General features: G+C 37.5%; 1 protein-coding gene across 7 annotated transcripts in view; it reads left to right on the top strand.

Moving 5' to 3' along the window:
* SMOC2 (SPARC related modular calcium binding 2) overlaps positions 1-15,218 on the top strand; it is a 135,702-nt gene that overhangs the window by 94,401 nt on the left and 26,083 nt on the right. For all 7 annotated transcript variants that reach the window (XM_087968435.1, XM_026669509.2, XM_026669508.2 and 4 more), the window contains exon 9: positions 4,645-4,727. In XM_087968435.1, coding sequence (XP_087824561.1) covers positions 4,645-4,727 — 83 coding nt within the window. The remainder of the gene's footprint in view (positions 1-4,644; positions 4,728-15,218) is intronic.

The raw sequence follows: 15,218 nt of genomic DNA, 5'->3' as shown, positions 1-15,218 counted from the left end.
TCTATGGCAATTTAACATGCAAAAGATGTTACTGTTCCTCGTTGTTTAGCAGGAGTAATCAACATTCTTAACATGCTTTGAGTGCTGACATTCACAGTTTGTGTAGTGAAGTTTATTGCAAGTTGCTTGAATCAGAGTGCAATTAAAACTAAGGGAACAGTTGTGAGCCATGAAAATAATGGCAAATTTGTCACTGAAAGTGTAGAAAGTGTTCTTAATACTCAATTACAAATTCTGATTACATCCTCATTATTTTCAATAGTTTTATCCAGATTAAAACCAATATTTTACAGTATGGTCAAGGTAGTAATAGAAAAATAAATAAACCATAATTGCTATATAATAATAATAAAAACATCACTAAGACTATTGAAAACACCTTTGTGAAAAGACCAAGAAACAGTGAATGAAACAGTGAATGAAACAGTGAATGAATTATGTCTAAATCTGGCTCTAGTTCATAGGATTTTTCTCATTATTTATTAGTAGGCTTAAAAGTAATCAGCAAGGCAGTGCTTTTTATGTTATTAAGCAACTGTCAAACCAGGAAGGTAATAAAGTCAGGGGCTTCAGCTTTTATTATTAATTCAAATCTTTACTCATGTTTTGGGTTCTTGTGGACATTGCTCTTTCTGAATTTAACTCTCTACTATAAAGTTGGAATAACCTTTACAAACTTCAGAGTTGACGTGAAAAGATTCAAAAAGGTGAAGCCCTTTATATCGCAAAAAATGACAACCCAAGAAGAGAAAAGAGTCAACTAGAAGGAAATATCAATTCTGCCAGCATCTATATACTATAGGAAAAGAAATGTAGTATCAGAAAGAACTTTCTATTTTTCCCCAGAAACAGTTCCTTCAGCCCATTTTTACATGATTAACTTCCCATAGAGCAACACTGCTGGAACCAGTAGAAAGGAGAACAATATTTTTAATATGTTGTTAAACAGTAAGTTGACGTTCATGAGTTTCAGCTGAGCCAGAAGCAGGGAAAAGAGCTGAGAGCCTTGTTTAGCAGACAAAGCAGACAAAACATCACTTTCCAAAAGCAACAATGTGAGCTTGGCGTCTTTAGGAATGCTTGTATGGAAGCTCACCAGGAACCAATGCAGGGTGTTTAGCTTGATACAAGCACAGATAATTTGAAAAGTAGAACGTTCAAAACAATGCTTTGGAGAGTAAACTGTAGAAAGTCAGAATATCTGCTCACGCTCACAATTTCAGTTGAGGAAGGGCTGTGTGGGCAGTAACCCAGTTTATGTTTAATTCCCTACATCTCTGAATAGGACTTAGAATGATTGTAATTGGAGACTTTGCAAAGACAATGTCAACAACTCTTAAGCTGAGTGAACCAGTGAGCCTCATTTGATCTCATTTGATCCTGCTATTTCTGCCTTATACTTGCTTCTTTTGTTCTGGAAATGTCAGCCTGCTGTAACAAGAGCCTCTGTTTCTTGCACTTTTAAGGTAGCCTGAGGGCTTTTATAGACATTATGACAGGTTATATGGCAGAGGCCAGGTGATCTATGATGAGGGAATTGGGGGAATTATAATTCAAAGACCAATATTTCCCCCCTCCAAATATACTACCCAGTTAATTGGGCTACATTGTGAATATTTGTGGTAAAGGTAATTATAATGTAGATTAAGAAACACTTAAAATTGAAAAGATGAATTTTCCCTTTGGCCCCATTTTTTCACATTTCCAGATACATTTTGATGGCACGTATGCAGTATATTCTGTAAACTTTAATATATTCTGTATTCTGTAAACTTTAATATATTGCATTCTTGTCAAAAGTTTAATTATGTCATTTTAAAAACAATTTTCTACCTATCATGTTTACAATAAAATGGTTTGTTGTTGCTACAGCTGCTATTAAGTCTGCTCAAAACCAGAATTACTCAATGCTCAGAAGGCATTATATGATATTGTTCCATTTCCAGAGCTAAGGCTCTAATGGAAAACATTTTTGCCACTTGAAATCCCCTCCCCCCCAAAAAAAGGTCAGGGGAAGAATTTTAATAAATAAACCAAAGTTGTATTTCATCTCCTCTTCTGGCTGGTTTGTTACTTTTGCTAGGCAGAAAATAAGGTCAAGCAAGATTGTGGAGTTCACCGTCTTCCAGACGTTGCTGAACTACAGGTCCCGGCATTTTGCACCATTTTGTACCATTGGCCGGCCTGGCTAAACCATTTAGAAATTGCAGATGTTCAACATCTAAAAGTCTGAAATGGTTACTTGTTGCTTGATAAAAACACAACTCAGGAATTGTAGGAAGAATTGAAAGTGAAACCATGAAGTGCATGGTGTAATGGAGAAACTGAAGGGCAGCAGGAAAAAGGATGGAATGCAGAGTGGGATATCAGATTAATTTGAGATCAGGCTCTTTGCCACATGCCACATTAGAGCACCCAGTTCAAAGACTTTTTCTGTCATTCTTTATTTGGTTAAAAAAAAAAAAGTAATGTGACAATCCACTTCATCCAAAGCTTGCTATCAAAACAGCTTCTGTTCTTCTTACTCTAAAGGGTTCCTTTTCACCCATAGGCACCTATTAAGCTGAGCATGAAATTGCATTGCACCTTCATAGAGCAGCTTCTATCTGATGGGCTATTAGCCAATTCCAGAAATGTTCATTTCCTTCACACAATGAGGAGCTAAATTAAACACTGAGGGCAGGGACTACTTATTTCATTCCAACCATATATTTCATTCCAACCATATATTTATTCTCATGACCAGAAGAGTATCAAAACACATTGTGATTTGTTACAAGGGCTTGGAAAGATTTCCCCCCCCCTCCTTAAATTTTATTAAATGTTCTAATGTTACATGGACTTAACCCTCAACCCTGCATCTCCCCCATATATCCATATGTGCGTATTTATATTAAGATTTTTTGTTTCATCAGATATAATCCCATGGTCATATTTCATGTCAGACATATTTATGGAACCAAAGTGCAAAGTTCACAAGGGCAATAGGAAAATGAAATGTTGGAATATATAGAGTAAATCACTTACCTCCCCTCTGTCTGGTCCATTTTTGTGTAGCAAAGGAACACATTGTTCTCCAGAGATTAGATTTAAAAAATCAGTTGCCTGAGAATTCTAGAAGATTGAATTTTTCAAGCATTCTTGGTGCTCAATTTGTGAATTCAAAAATATTCTATCAGTGTTTTTCATCCTTGGCAATCTTAGGATATGTGGACTTCAACTCCCAGAATTCCTAAACCACCCATATAATCCTGGGAATTGAAGTCCACATGCCAAAACTGAGAAACACTACATTATATGACAGGAAAAAGATCCTGTTATCTGTTCCTTTTCCATTCATTTAATTGCAAACCATTTGATAACTAGAAGGTCTCTGCCACAAATAATAAGAAATACAATAAAGCACGATCATATATTAGATACAAGAAGTTTTCTAGCATTTTTACTCATTTTTCTACCATCAATATAGATAATCTGATGGCAGAAAGCTAATCCAACAAATTACCCCTAAATTACTGTTTATTTAGTAATACGCTGTGGATATCATATAAAAATTAGATATTTCTTCTTTGCCAGCAATATACTTCAGGGAATCTGAGCTTTAAAAATATTTGCCATGGTCTTATTTCTTGAGAATGATGTCACTGTTATTTGCTCAGCATGGTTCCATCCAATTAATAAGCAATAAGTTGAAAGCATCTTTCATTCTTTAACCCAGATGCTTGCAAAGAATATAGCAGGCAATATAGCAGGGAGCTGCATGGCATGAAGTCTACCATAAATCTCAAAATTACATCCAAGTATAAAATTAAAGTGTACTTTACCTGTATTACTTTGGATTCTTGATGTCTAGAAATAATTCAGATATGTGCTGCTGGGATTAAGTCACATCACCAAGCTCAGGAATTCTAATCATGTAGATTAGCATGAATTCATTGGTTTTTAGAATGAGCTTTATCCAGGGGTGGGATTCTACCAGTTTGCACCTATTCGCTAGAATCGGTTGTTAACATTCTAAGCAGTTTGGAGAACTGGTTGTTAGAAGAAATTACTGGCCTAATCCTGTAAGGAAGGCAGGAAGGAAACATTCTGGTGTTGCTTACAGAAACTGCCTCTCCGTTAATCCTTATTACATTCTTGGCAGGACTAGAGTTCCTGTCTCAGGAACCTGGAGTTTTCTTTCCCTCTTTTGCTGGTACTTTGCTTGTGTGGAGTGACCATTCAAAATTACAATGGCACTTAAAAAAAGTGACTTATGACCCTTTTTCACACTTACGACTGTTGCAGCATTCCCCACAGTCATGAGAGGCCAGGCGAGGAGATGCGTGCCTCGATGTGAGTGATATTGAGTTGGCCACGCCCAGCCAATAACATGACCACCAAGCCACGTCCACCCAGTCACATGACCACCAAGCCACGCCCACCACCTAAGCCATGCCCACAGAACCGGTTGTTTAAAAAATTGAATCCCACCCCTGGCTTTATCTGACATTTGAATAAATGTGTGGCTATGATTTTAGAATCAAAAATAAATCAAGCACTCTGCCAAATTTCAGTGTGATTATACAGCTGTTGAAATGGTAGAGTTTTCAAATTAAATCAGAATTAGCTTAATTTCTTTTTTTCTTCCTATGGTCCCTTAAGATATGAACAGCCAAAGTGTGATAACAGTGCTAGAGCTCACCCAAGCAACACAAGAGACGTGTTCAAAGGGCGCCCATTGCAAGGTTAGTGTATAATAAATGGTGTTTTGGGAGAATGTTTATTCATTCAATTAACTTAAAGAGTGGTTTTATATCTGCAATAAAACTCTCGAGCAAAAATATTTGAAATATTGTTATGCTGCATTTAGCGTGAGTACCATTAGAACCGTATTCCAAACTGTGGTAAGTATAAAGGAAATTGTACTGCTGCATGGGTGGTTGATTCAACACAAATGAAAATCAAATGCACATTTGCCATCGAAAGCAATGAAACTGGATGCAAATCACAACTGTGACTTCATAATGGAGTCAGTCTCTCAAAAAGCCTAGCAAAAAAACCTGCTTGGTTATTATACAGTGGTTGTGGACCAATTTATAAATAAATAAATATACAGGACAATCTTCTTGCAGATTTTACATACCACTGAAGTGATCCTTGCGGAGGCCAAGAGGAAGGAGTATTATGTTTATTTGCCACCTTGAATTACTTAAAAAGTAATAAAATCAGGATAAAAAAGATTGAATAAATAAATAAAGAGGGACATAAAGACTTTAATACAGGGGTCCTGAACCCCTGGGCCATAGCCCACTACTGGGCCATGAGCCATTCAGAACCGGGCTGTGAAAGTGATGGGCGAGCACATGCAAGAGTGTATTTGTGCAAGCAGCTTGCTAGCACATGTGCTCCATTTGCATGAATGGTGGGCATGTGTGCCAATGGATTCATGCCAATGGATTCAGGCACATGCTTGCCTGCTGCTTGCTCGCTCAAAGCCATCCCCTCTCCCCCTTCCCGCTGGTCCACAAAGCCAGAAATGTTGGGGAACTCTGCTCTAATAAGATCTCACCTATGCTGGGAAAGCAAATATAACATGAGGAACACAGTTGGAATCAAATTCCAACTGTGTGTAGGTATATAATATATATGTGTGTCTCTTCATTCTTAGAGATTGACTTAATACTAATTAAGAAACTGATATTGAGCTGATTATGAATAGCTCAGTAACAATTTCAACTACAACGCTATAATCATGTTTCTAATGTGCAACTCTTTTAAAAGGGTATATAATGTTTCATAATAAAGTAATAAGCACTGTAGAACTTTTAATAGTGGACTGGAAGAACTAATCAGCTTTGCATGGAGAATTTCCCTGGGATCGATTTTTAGCCTGCTGGCTAGAAATTCCACTTTTCTTCTTTAGATATTTAAAAATTAAACCCCAAATCTTGAATGTCAACAGCATAGTCTAAACAAGCACAATTTTCTCCATAATACCAGAAAATATTGCATATTAAGCCAAAATTTGAAGCCTTTAGCTGAGTCAACTTACACAAATCCATAAGGATTTGATTTTCTTTAGTACCATTCAAAATGGATGAGTACATAGAATTCCACTTATTTCCTATGAATTAATATTTGGGGTTTTAATGTAAATCAAAAATGGAATACAAGTACGCTATTCTACACCGGGAAAGCATCTTCTGTTCAGTTAGCAACTATTTTAAAACTTTATACAATACTCTGCCGTAAGACATTGTAATATTCATCCATTTGGACAATTGATTGTAACTGCTACAAAAACATATGCTGCAGTAAGTGTATCTCCAGCTGCTGCTCATGTGCTTATAAGTATTGCATTTTTGCTCATGCTGGCTTCCTTTCAACCATGAGCTTTCTCTTGTTTTTAAATGCCAAATCAGACTTAAATGGCTGTGACCTGGGATGGATGGAGGGATGGATGGAGGGATAAGGAGTCAGGGGAAGAAACAAATTCAGCATCCTCTGCAGATTTCGAGCAATTTACAGGACTAAATATGGGTATCCCAAAGGTGCTTTCTTTGCTTTTCCTTGAAGATGTTTCTCTTTTCATCCAAGAAGCTTTTTCGGTTCTTCAACCATGACCTGGATATTTAAGAATCTTCATAGACTAAATATGGGAGTGTTCAATCTTTTTTTAAATTTTTATTTACATGTTTACTTTTGAAATGTTGCATTTCAAAGAAAGAAGGGGGGGAAGCAAGAGGATGCAAAAAGAAAAGACTGTGGCAAAGATGCCCAATCTTGTATTTTGGTCTAATGGAAATATATGCCTTTTTAAAAGAAGCATTCTCAGAATTGATCAGCATTGTAGTTTTGTTTTATTTATTTTTTCTTTTCTGGAGCTGAGAGGAGGGGACCGTTCTCATCAGGTTATTCCTGATAAGGATTAGAAGCAGCAGGACCAAAAGGAACTTAACTTGCAAGCAGGTTACAGATTGAGTACTTAAATGAGTGTTTTAACCCATGAAGTTAATCTCTTTCAAAATGAAGAATGTATGCTGTCTATCTGAAATACAGCTGTATACCTGTAAATCTTTAAAGGGACATTTTCTATACTAGAGTTAGGAGGGAGAACTATGAGTAATGGCCCAAGTGTACCATTTTAATATACTCAAGACTTGGATTTTACTCTCTTACATCGCATAGTTTACTGTAAACAAGAAACAACAAAGCCTGCCAGAGATATTTTGACTGTCATTATTCCATTTCCTGAAAGCCTCTTTTATTTTTCCTTCATTGTTGATGTTTATTGGGCAATTTCTTAGTACTGTATTTCTTAATAATTGCTTAAAATAATTTGCATAGGCTGGTTTGACATAAAATGCTGGGGTTCTCCCAAGGAGATTTGAATTGAAGCCCACACTCGATCAGGGATATTCAGAGTGTCTTGGAGCCAAATTATCTCAATCTCAAGATTTCATATAAGGTTATTTTTATGAGAGCAGTGGGACAATATGTGCTATATTATGCTCCTGGAGGAATGGCAAATGCTCATGGCAGCATAAAAAAGGGGTCGGAAATCATCCTAGGCACAACACATCTCAGTTCTTCAAATATTTTAGCCCACGTTTTGGATGTTGCTTGCAATGAAAATTTTAACTTTGACAAATAAAAGCCAGAAAAATAAATCTACTTATAGTAGAATAAAGGTTAAGTTCTAGGCTTTTCTTATCTATTTCATTGTTCTGGTTATTGTTGTTGTTGTTTTGAGCCAAAAAAAAAATAGGGTATTCTTTGAAACTGGACAGTGTATGTAATGGTTCTGTAAGAACTACTTATCTAAGAGCATCCTGTTGTGCAAATCTCACTGATTTGAACCAGTGGACAAATTTTAAACAGGGGAGGTAATGAGATTTGCAAATCACAATATTAACCAGGTTCAAAAGCTATGATGCTACACAGCCAAGTACCACTTCATTAAACTCAAATATATAAAATAAACAGTTTGCTTTGAAAGACTTGGGGAGAAATGGCTCAAAGCCAGTTGGCATGAGTTTTAGTTGTGATAAAATATGTGTTAGAGGAAAGAAAAAACATTTTTTATGAATTTTCTGCAATGATTATTAAAATATTAAGAAATTTAGTGCACACACCTCTTATCCAGTGTTGCTAATTCTGGGGCATGGCAAGTTTCATGACTGTAAGGTATAAAACCTCTATAATGCCTATTAAGTGAGGAGATTGTTTTTAAATTAATTTAATTATAATTCAATACTGTATCCAACTGTGTCACAAAATTTCTGATCCATTTCCAACATTTGCTTCTTGGGAAGGTTGTTGAGAAGGTTTTTGGGGTGAAGAATCAGAAGACTTTGGGTCTTTTTCAGCCAGCTTCAAACATAGACATAACCAGGGGTGGGTTTCTACTGGTTCTGTCCACCTCTGTAGAACTGGTAGCTCTGAAGAGCAGCAGACATAGAACCGGTTCTATGTCTGCTGATGTTTTTGCCCACCCGCCCCCTCTTACCTGATCTTTATTTCCTGATGTTTCAACTTCAGCTGTCGAATGAGGCACAGCTGCAGTTAAAAAAACAAGAAAAGAGGGCTGTTTTAAAGGCTGCTTCTTGGCACGCAGCGTGCTGATGACGTGATAATGACGATTTACAGGCATGTGGCTCACAGCGGGCAGGGAAGCTCGTAAATCCCGAACCGGTAGTTAACCCTGTTGTATCCCAACCCTGGACATAAGTGGCACTGATTGTGTTGGTTGATGATATCTGGTAGGATCACAAGGAGGGGTGGGTTTACATCAGTCCTGGCCCTCCTTGCTCTGTTGGTGGCCTCCAGTACCATTGATTATAGTATCTATTTCAGGGGTGGGATACAACAGGATTAACTACCGGTTCGGGATTTACGAGCTTCCCTGCACGCTGTGTGCCGAGAAGCAGCCTTTGAAACAGCCCTCTTTTCCTGTTTTTTTTAACTGCAGCTGTGCCTTGTTCGGCAGCTGAAGTTGAAAAATCAGGAAATAAAGACCAGGTAAGAGCCCGGGTGGGCGGGTGAGCAAAAACATCAGCAGACATAGAACCGGTTCTATGTCTGCTGCTCTTCAGAGCTACTGGTTCTACAGAAGTGGACAGAAGCGGTAGAAACCCACCCCTGATCTATTTGCTTTGACTAAAGGGATGGGAATGGGAATGGGAGGCAAACATTTCCTCCAGGATTGGTCCATGTCAGTGCTGATGGATAGAGATGCCTTTGCTTGGTTCCTCCCCATTTCTATTTAATGTCTATGGAAGGCTTCTCTGTCAGATCATTCATCAGTTGGCAGCCATGGCTTAGAAACCCTTTGCAGAAATCCAACTTGCACTCTAGCTGTGCCCATTCCTGAATCAGGAAGCCCAACTGATAGCCAGTGATGTCTTACTCACCTCTCATTTGGATTGTTGCAATGTGTTTTGCATGAGACTGCCATTGAGGACCACTCAGGAAGCTGATGGTCCCACACACATTTAATTATGAGGGCACTTTGGTGCACTTATGTAACAATGCTATTTTTGTGAGCTGCACTAGTTGCCAATAGGCTTCCAGATGCAATTCAGGATGCTGATTTATTATCTATAAAGCCCTTCATGGGAAAAGACCTAGTTATTTGTAGGAGTGTCTAGCTCAGATTATTTCTATTGATGTAATAAAGTCTGAGCAGGACCAGGAGATGTGATTCCCTTTTATTTTTATTTTATTTTTTTATTTATTTGATTTGCCAATTGTTTACAAGATAATAAGTATAGGTGTATACATAGTTGTGAATACATGAAATGGGTACATATAAGAAAAATAAAAGAATAAGAGAAACAATAGGACAGGGACGGTAGGCACGTTGGTGCGCTTTATGCACGCCCCTACAGACCTCTTAGGAAAGGGGTGAGGTCAATAGTAGACAGTCTAAGGTTAAAGTTTTTGGGGTTTGGGGAAGAAACTACAGAGTCGGGTAGAGTATTCCAGACATTGACCACTCTATTGCTGAAGTCGTATTTCTTGCAATCAAGTTTGGTGCGGTTTACTTTGAGTTTGTATCTATTGTGTGCTCTTGTGTTGTTATGGTTGAAGCTGAAGTATTCATTGACAGGTAGGACATTGCAATGTATGATTTTATATACCATGCTTAAATCAGACCGAAGACGGCGTAATTCAAGGTTTTCTAGTTCTAGAATTTCAAGTCTGGTGGCATAAGGTATTCTACAACGAGTAGAGGAGTGGAGAACTCTTCTTGTGAAATATTTCTGGACTTTCTCAATTGTGCTAATATCAGATACGTAATGTGGGTTCCAGACTGATGAACTGTATTCGAGTATTGGTCTAGCAAATGTTTTGTATGCTCTGGTTAGTAGTGTGATATTACCAGAGAAAAAGCTACGTAGGATTAGGTTAACAACTCAATGCCTTTTGGCTATGTAGTTGCAGTGGGCTCTAGCACTTAGATCATTAGAGGTGAGTATTCCAAGGTCCTTTACAGAGCTTGGGTCATCAACAAGTTCTTGACTATTCAGCTTGTATTTTATTTTCTGGTTTTTTTTGCCAATATGTAAGACAGAGCATTTATTTGTTGAGATTTGAAGTTGCCATTTGTTTGACCATTCTGATACATAGTCAAGATCTTTTGTAGAGTAGCAGTATTGTCTGTGGTATTGAACAGCTTTACATCATCAGCGAAGAGAACGCAATTGCTCTTAATATGATCACAGAGGTCGTTTATGTAGAGTATGAAGAGAGTTGGTCCTAGAACACTGCCTTGGGGGACACCACTATTGACAGGTACTGGATTTGATAGGACGCTCCCGATTTTGACCATTTGTTGTCTGTTTGACAGGAATGCTTCTATCCAGTTATTCAGTTGTCCAGAGATACCATAGGATTTTATTTTTAGGAGTAGTTTGTCGTGTACCACTGAATCAAAGGCTTTACAGAAGTCTATGTAGATTGCGTCTATTGCTTTGCCCTGGTCGAGTTGTGTCGTCCATATGTTTTTTGCTATGCCTACTCTTTGGAACAGCTTTTCCTCCAAGGCTCAGATAAACCCGAACCTGCTTTCAGAAGGTATTCCTTAGGCACTCAGTTGGAGAAGAATGCCAGCAGAAGAGCAGCCACGTGCAAAAGGTATTGCAATAACCTAAGAGAAAATAATATATTATCTGACTGAGAAGGATCACAACAGCATGTCAACTAAAGCTCAGTAGAAGTAGACTAGCTCTGAGTCTCATCTTTTATAAGAAATATAGCTCCATTCACAATAGACTTAACTTGCCAATATTTCAACAATAATTGCAGGAAACTCATGAAAATGTGTTTTTTTCTTTCCTCTATCACATGTTTTATCTCAACTAAAACTTATGCCAACTGGCTTTGAGCCATTTCTCCCCAAGTCTTTCAAAACTAGTTGTTTGTTTTATATACTTGGGTTTAAAGAAGACGGACTTGGCTGTGTAGCATCACAGTTCCTGAACCTGGTTAATATTGCAATCTGCAAATCTCATCACTTCCCCCTACTTAAAATTGGTCTTCTGGTTCAGATCAGTGAGATCTGCTCAACAAGATGCACTTACATAGAGGAAGAACCGTTTGACAGGGAAAGTCAGAAGTGTTGTCAACTGTTTCTATAGACCTTGGCAAGAATTGCTTCCTTTATAATTACAGTATTTTAATTCTGTGTAGAATTGGGTTTCTTCAGTTTAAATGGCTTGGGAGATATATATGCAGAGCTTTTGTTGCTCACCATTTTAGGCAATTAGAAGGGATATTCGGAATCCTATCCATATAGTTTAAAAATCCACAGTTAGTTATAAAAAGTCAAGGATGTACAGTGTGTGTGAAATCAACCCAAAATTAATTTGTGATGTAAGCTAGTTTATTGAATGTGTTTTTATTTCAATATCAAAAACTAGAATAACAAGTATAGCATAAATATCTCTAGATAGATAATATTTGCTTTAACAATGCTGGTTTTGCAAAACAACTGAACTGGTTTGCTTATCAAGCTGTACAACACAGACTCACACTCACACAAACAAACAGATGTATATATTCATTCATTCACATATATCTGTTTCACTAAGTCTAGTAAATAGTAACCAGCTGAAAAGATAACCTGCTTCACATTGGCTTTATCACTAGTCACTATTGAAGCAATGAGGGCATGGCTCTAAGTAGATGTGACAGAAATCATGATAAATTGTCCCTTCCTGTGGTTTTATGAAGCTGCAATTTTGATGGAAGTGGTCCTGGATTCCATTCCTGGCATTGTCAGCCAGAATAACAAGTCTTATTTATTGCTTTGATCTGGTAGAGAATACAGCTCGGTCCACTGAAAGTACATACTGTGTAAGGATCTTTTCATGTTTTCTTATGTGCAAATTAGTAATTACAACAGCAATATTGGCAGCATTAATTTGCCACAGAGATCAGGTAGTATCTCTGAAGTATCCCATCTATATACAAAGAATGAAGATCTATGCATACCCAACACTGCACCAAGAAAATAATTCTCCATTGAAATATATTTGAATTTATGGAGCAACCCATTTATCTTTGGTTTCTACATCTATCAAGTCTGTGTCCAGTCACAGATGTCTCCACAATAGCCAACACAGAAACACATGTGAGTTATTCCTATTTCTGTTTTGCTGTAGCTTCCTTTACGTTTGTGTTTGTATAGAACAAGTGACGCATTGTGATTCTGCAGGGGCACAGCGCTGAGCATCATTGGAATGCTTATTAGTGGCTGTAGCAGAGTTCTGTGGGACTTTCATTTCTCAGGCTTTTAAAATGATTAACTGTTCCCACTAAACAGGTGTTCTCCTTGATTTGCTGGATCAGTTCAGAGGCTGCCATGCCTCATAGAAGCAGCCTTTGTTAAGTAAGAAACTGCTTTAAAAAATTAAAAAGCCAAATCCTAGAACTTCTCTGAACAAAGTTGAATATTCTATTGTAGGCCAAAACATTTCTAGTGTTTATAAAGCTGAAATTTGCTGTTGGTCCAGAGTTATGTTTATTTTTGAAGGTCATTCATTTCCCAGAGACAGACAGGTAAATTGATGAAACCAAGGTCATTTGGGAAGAAGGAGTATGCTGGGAGATTAAAAACTTGCCACATTCTCCACAGTGCAAACTTTGTTTTGTAGAATTCCTCAGCTGCTTGAGCTCTGGCCTTGGAGATTTCTGCCGGCACCGGGGTAAATGCTTCATTGTTGTTAGCTCTCGTTCATCTATAACTATGGGGTGTCATGGGGCAAGCTTGGCTTAATAGTTGCTTCTTGTAAGACTGGAGCAAGGGGTGAGAATGTATGCCGGTGGGGGAGTAGCTTCTAGCAATGACTCTTGCAAGCTAAGAAATACAAATCCAATGAGCTTTTCAAGAAAACAATCCATATCTTATGTGTACGATTACAAAATTACAGTTAGCACTACCAGATCAGGCTTGCAAAAATCTGAATCCCTGCAAAGAATTGCAATTTATTTATCTTTCTTTCCTATTTCAGAGAAAGAAAGAGAGGCTTAAAGATAAATAAAAGAAATAAATGTGTTTCTTTGCTATTTGTACTAGAGGTTAAGATTCAGCTTGCTTATCACCAGTGCATTTTTATCTAGTAGTCATATTTTGTAGTCATATTTTGTAGCCCAGCTCTAGTAGTGCTAATTATCATGTGTATATATGTTCATGTATGTGTGTGTGTGTGTGTATACATATATATAAACACACACATACATATCATGGCCCATACATGTACACATGCATTAGATTTCTTTCCTTCTTCCTGGAAGATTCATTTTATCCTAATGTAAAAATGAGTCTTTTGTAAGTCTGAGCCTTGTGAAATGCAGAGCCCTTAGCCTTTGGCTCTCCAAAACAGAGCAGAACTGTTCCATGGAGGGAGAGAATTTCCTCATCGAGTCTCATAGATTTTTGGCTCTGGATGAGCGAAACTGCCATACCTTAAACAGCTACAATTAGTTATCACTGGACTCCAAATAGATATAATTCAAAGTTAATTTGTTTCTTTTGGGACTCTCCACTTGGATGAAACTTTCTACCACCGTAATTTTCCTGCTTAAGTCTGTGAAAATCCACTCCCCCCCACACACCCAGGTTGTTCACTGTTTGCTCATCTTTCCCTAATTTCAAGTTCCTTCCATTATTTCTCTCATGACTGTAATCTCACCTAAACAGTGCTGAGCACATCTCACACAAATCTAAGATACGAGCTGGACATATTTACAATTCTTAATATTTCCCTATATTACAGTCTAGGCTGGCTTCATCCTAAGCCCAAGTAGGCTTTGGCTTAGGGCATCAAACTTTATGGAGCACCAAGGCTACCCCTTTTTCCAAATCATTCTGAAAATACAAGTCTTTGGTGGGATGTCAGTCAGTGTGGCCCAGAGGTGCCATGTTGAGCCCACGCTGATTAAAGCATAAATTACTAGATTTATGATGGAGGAATTACTTGTTCATATTCTGGGTCTTGGCAATTAATTCACCTATCCAGAGTCTTTTTGGTGGGCCTGTCTTGTATCTTTAGTAAAAGTGCACTGGTGATAAGTCAGCTTAATCTTAGCTTCTAATACAAATACACAAAGAGGGACATTTATTTATTTTATTTATCTTTAAACCTGTTTTTCTTTCCCTGAAATGATTTGTTTTGATCTTTTCCAAGTCTCTAATACATTAATTATCCCCAAGTCTTGGTCTGTGGAAAATTTCATATGTCAATTGATTCGTAGAGAATGTTTTTGTAGGAATGCTCTCTGGAATGTGTGATAATTAAGCCAGAAAAGATAAAGGATGGTATGTGATCATCTTTTCCTCTAAACCCACTATGCAGAGTATAAGATAAAACGAAAATATCCAGAAGACTTGCCTTTTTGCCATTGATCCAGCGCTCCTGTAGTAATAATAATCCAATTAGTTGGTGGCGAGAGTTCCTATTCCACATATTTGGTGATCTTGGAAATCATAACTTTAAAACTGAAACCTTGTTAATATGGAAAGTTATTAGTTTGCTAGGAATATAGAGAAAAAGATGTTAAGACACTAACACCTTATATTCAGCGTTATAGCTGTCTGGAAAAAGTCACCTAAGTAATCCATTATGAATTACTATAATGTAACTGGATCTCCTTGCTGTAACTGGACCCAAGATAATTAGTAATCAAAGTACACTTATAGTTTAGATGAAGTCAGCTGTACTTCAGGCTTC

The sequence above is a fragment of the Notechis scutatus genome, chromosome 1, assembly GCF_049901735.1.
Source record: "Notechis scutatus isolate UNSWTSFEM ecotype Mainland chromosome 1, rNotScu1.2, whole genome shotgun sequence".
Classification (NCBI taxonomy): domain Eukaryota; kingdom Metazoa; phylum Chordata; class Lepidosauria; order Squamata; family Elapidae; genus Notechis; species Notechis scutatus.
Note: the sequence above shows the minus strand (reverse complement) of the source record. Positions and strands in the feature narration are given on the sequence as shown.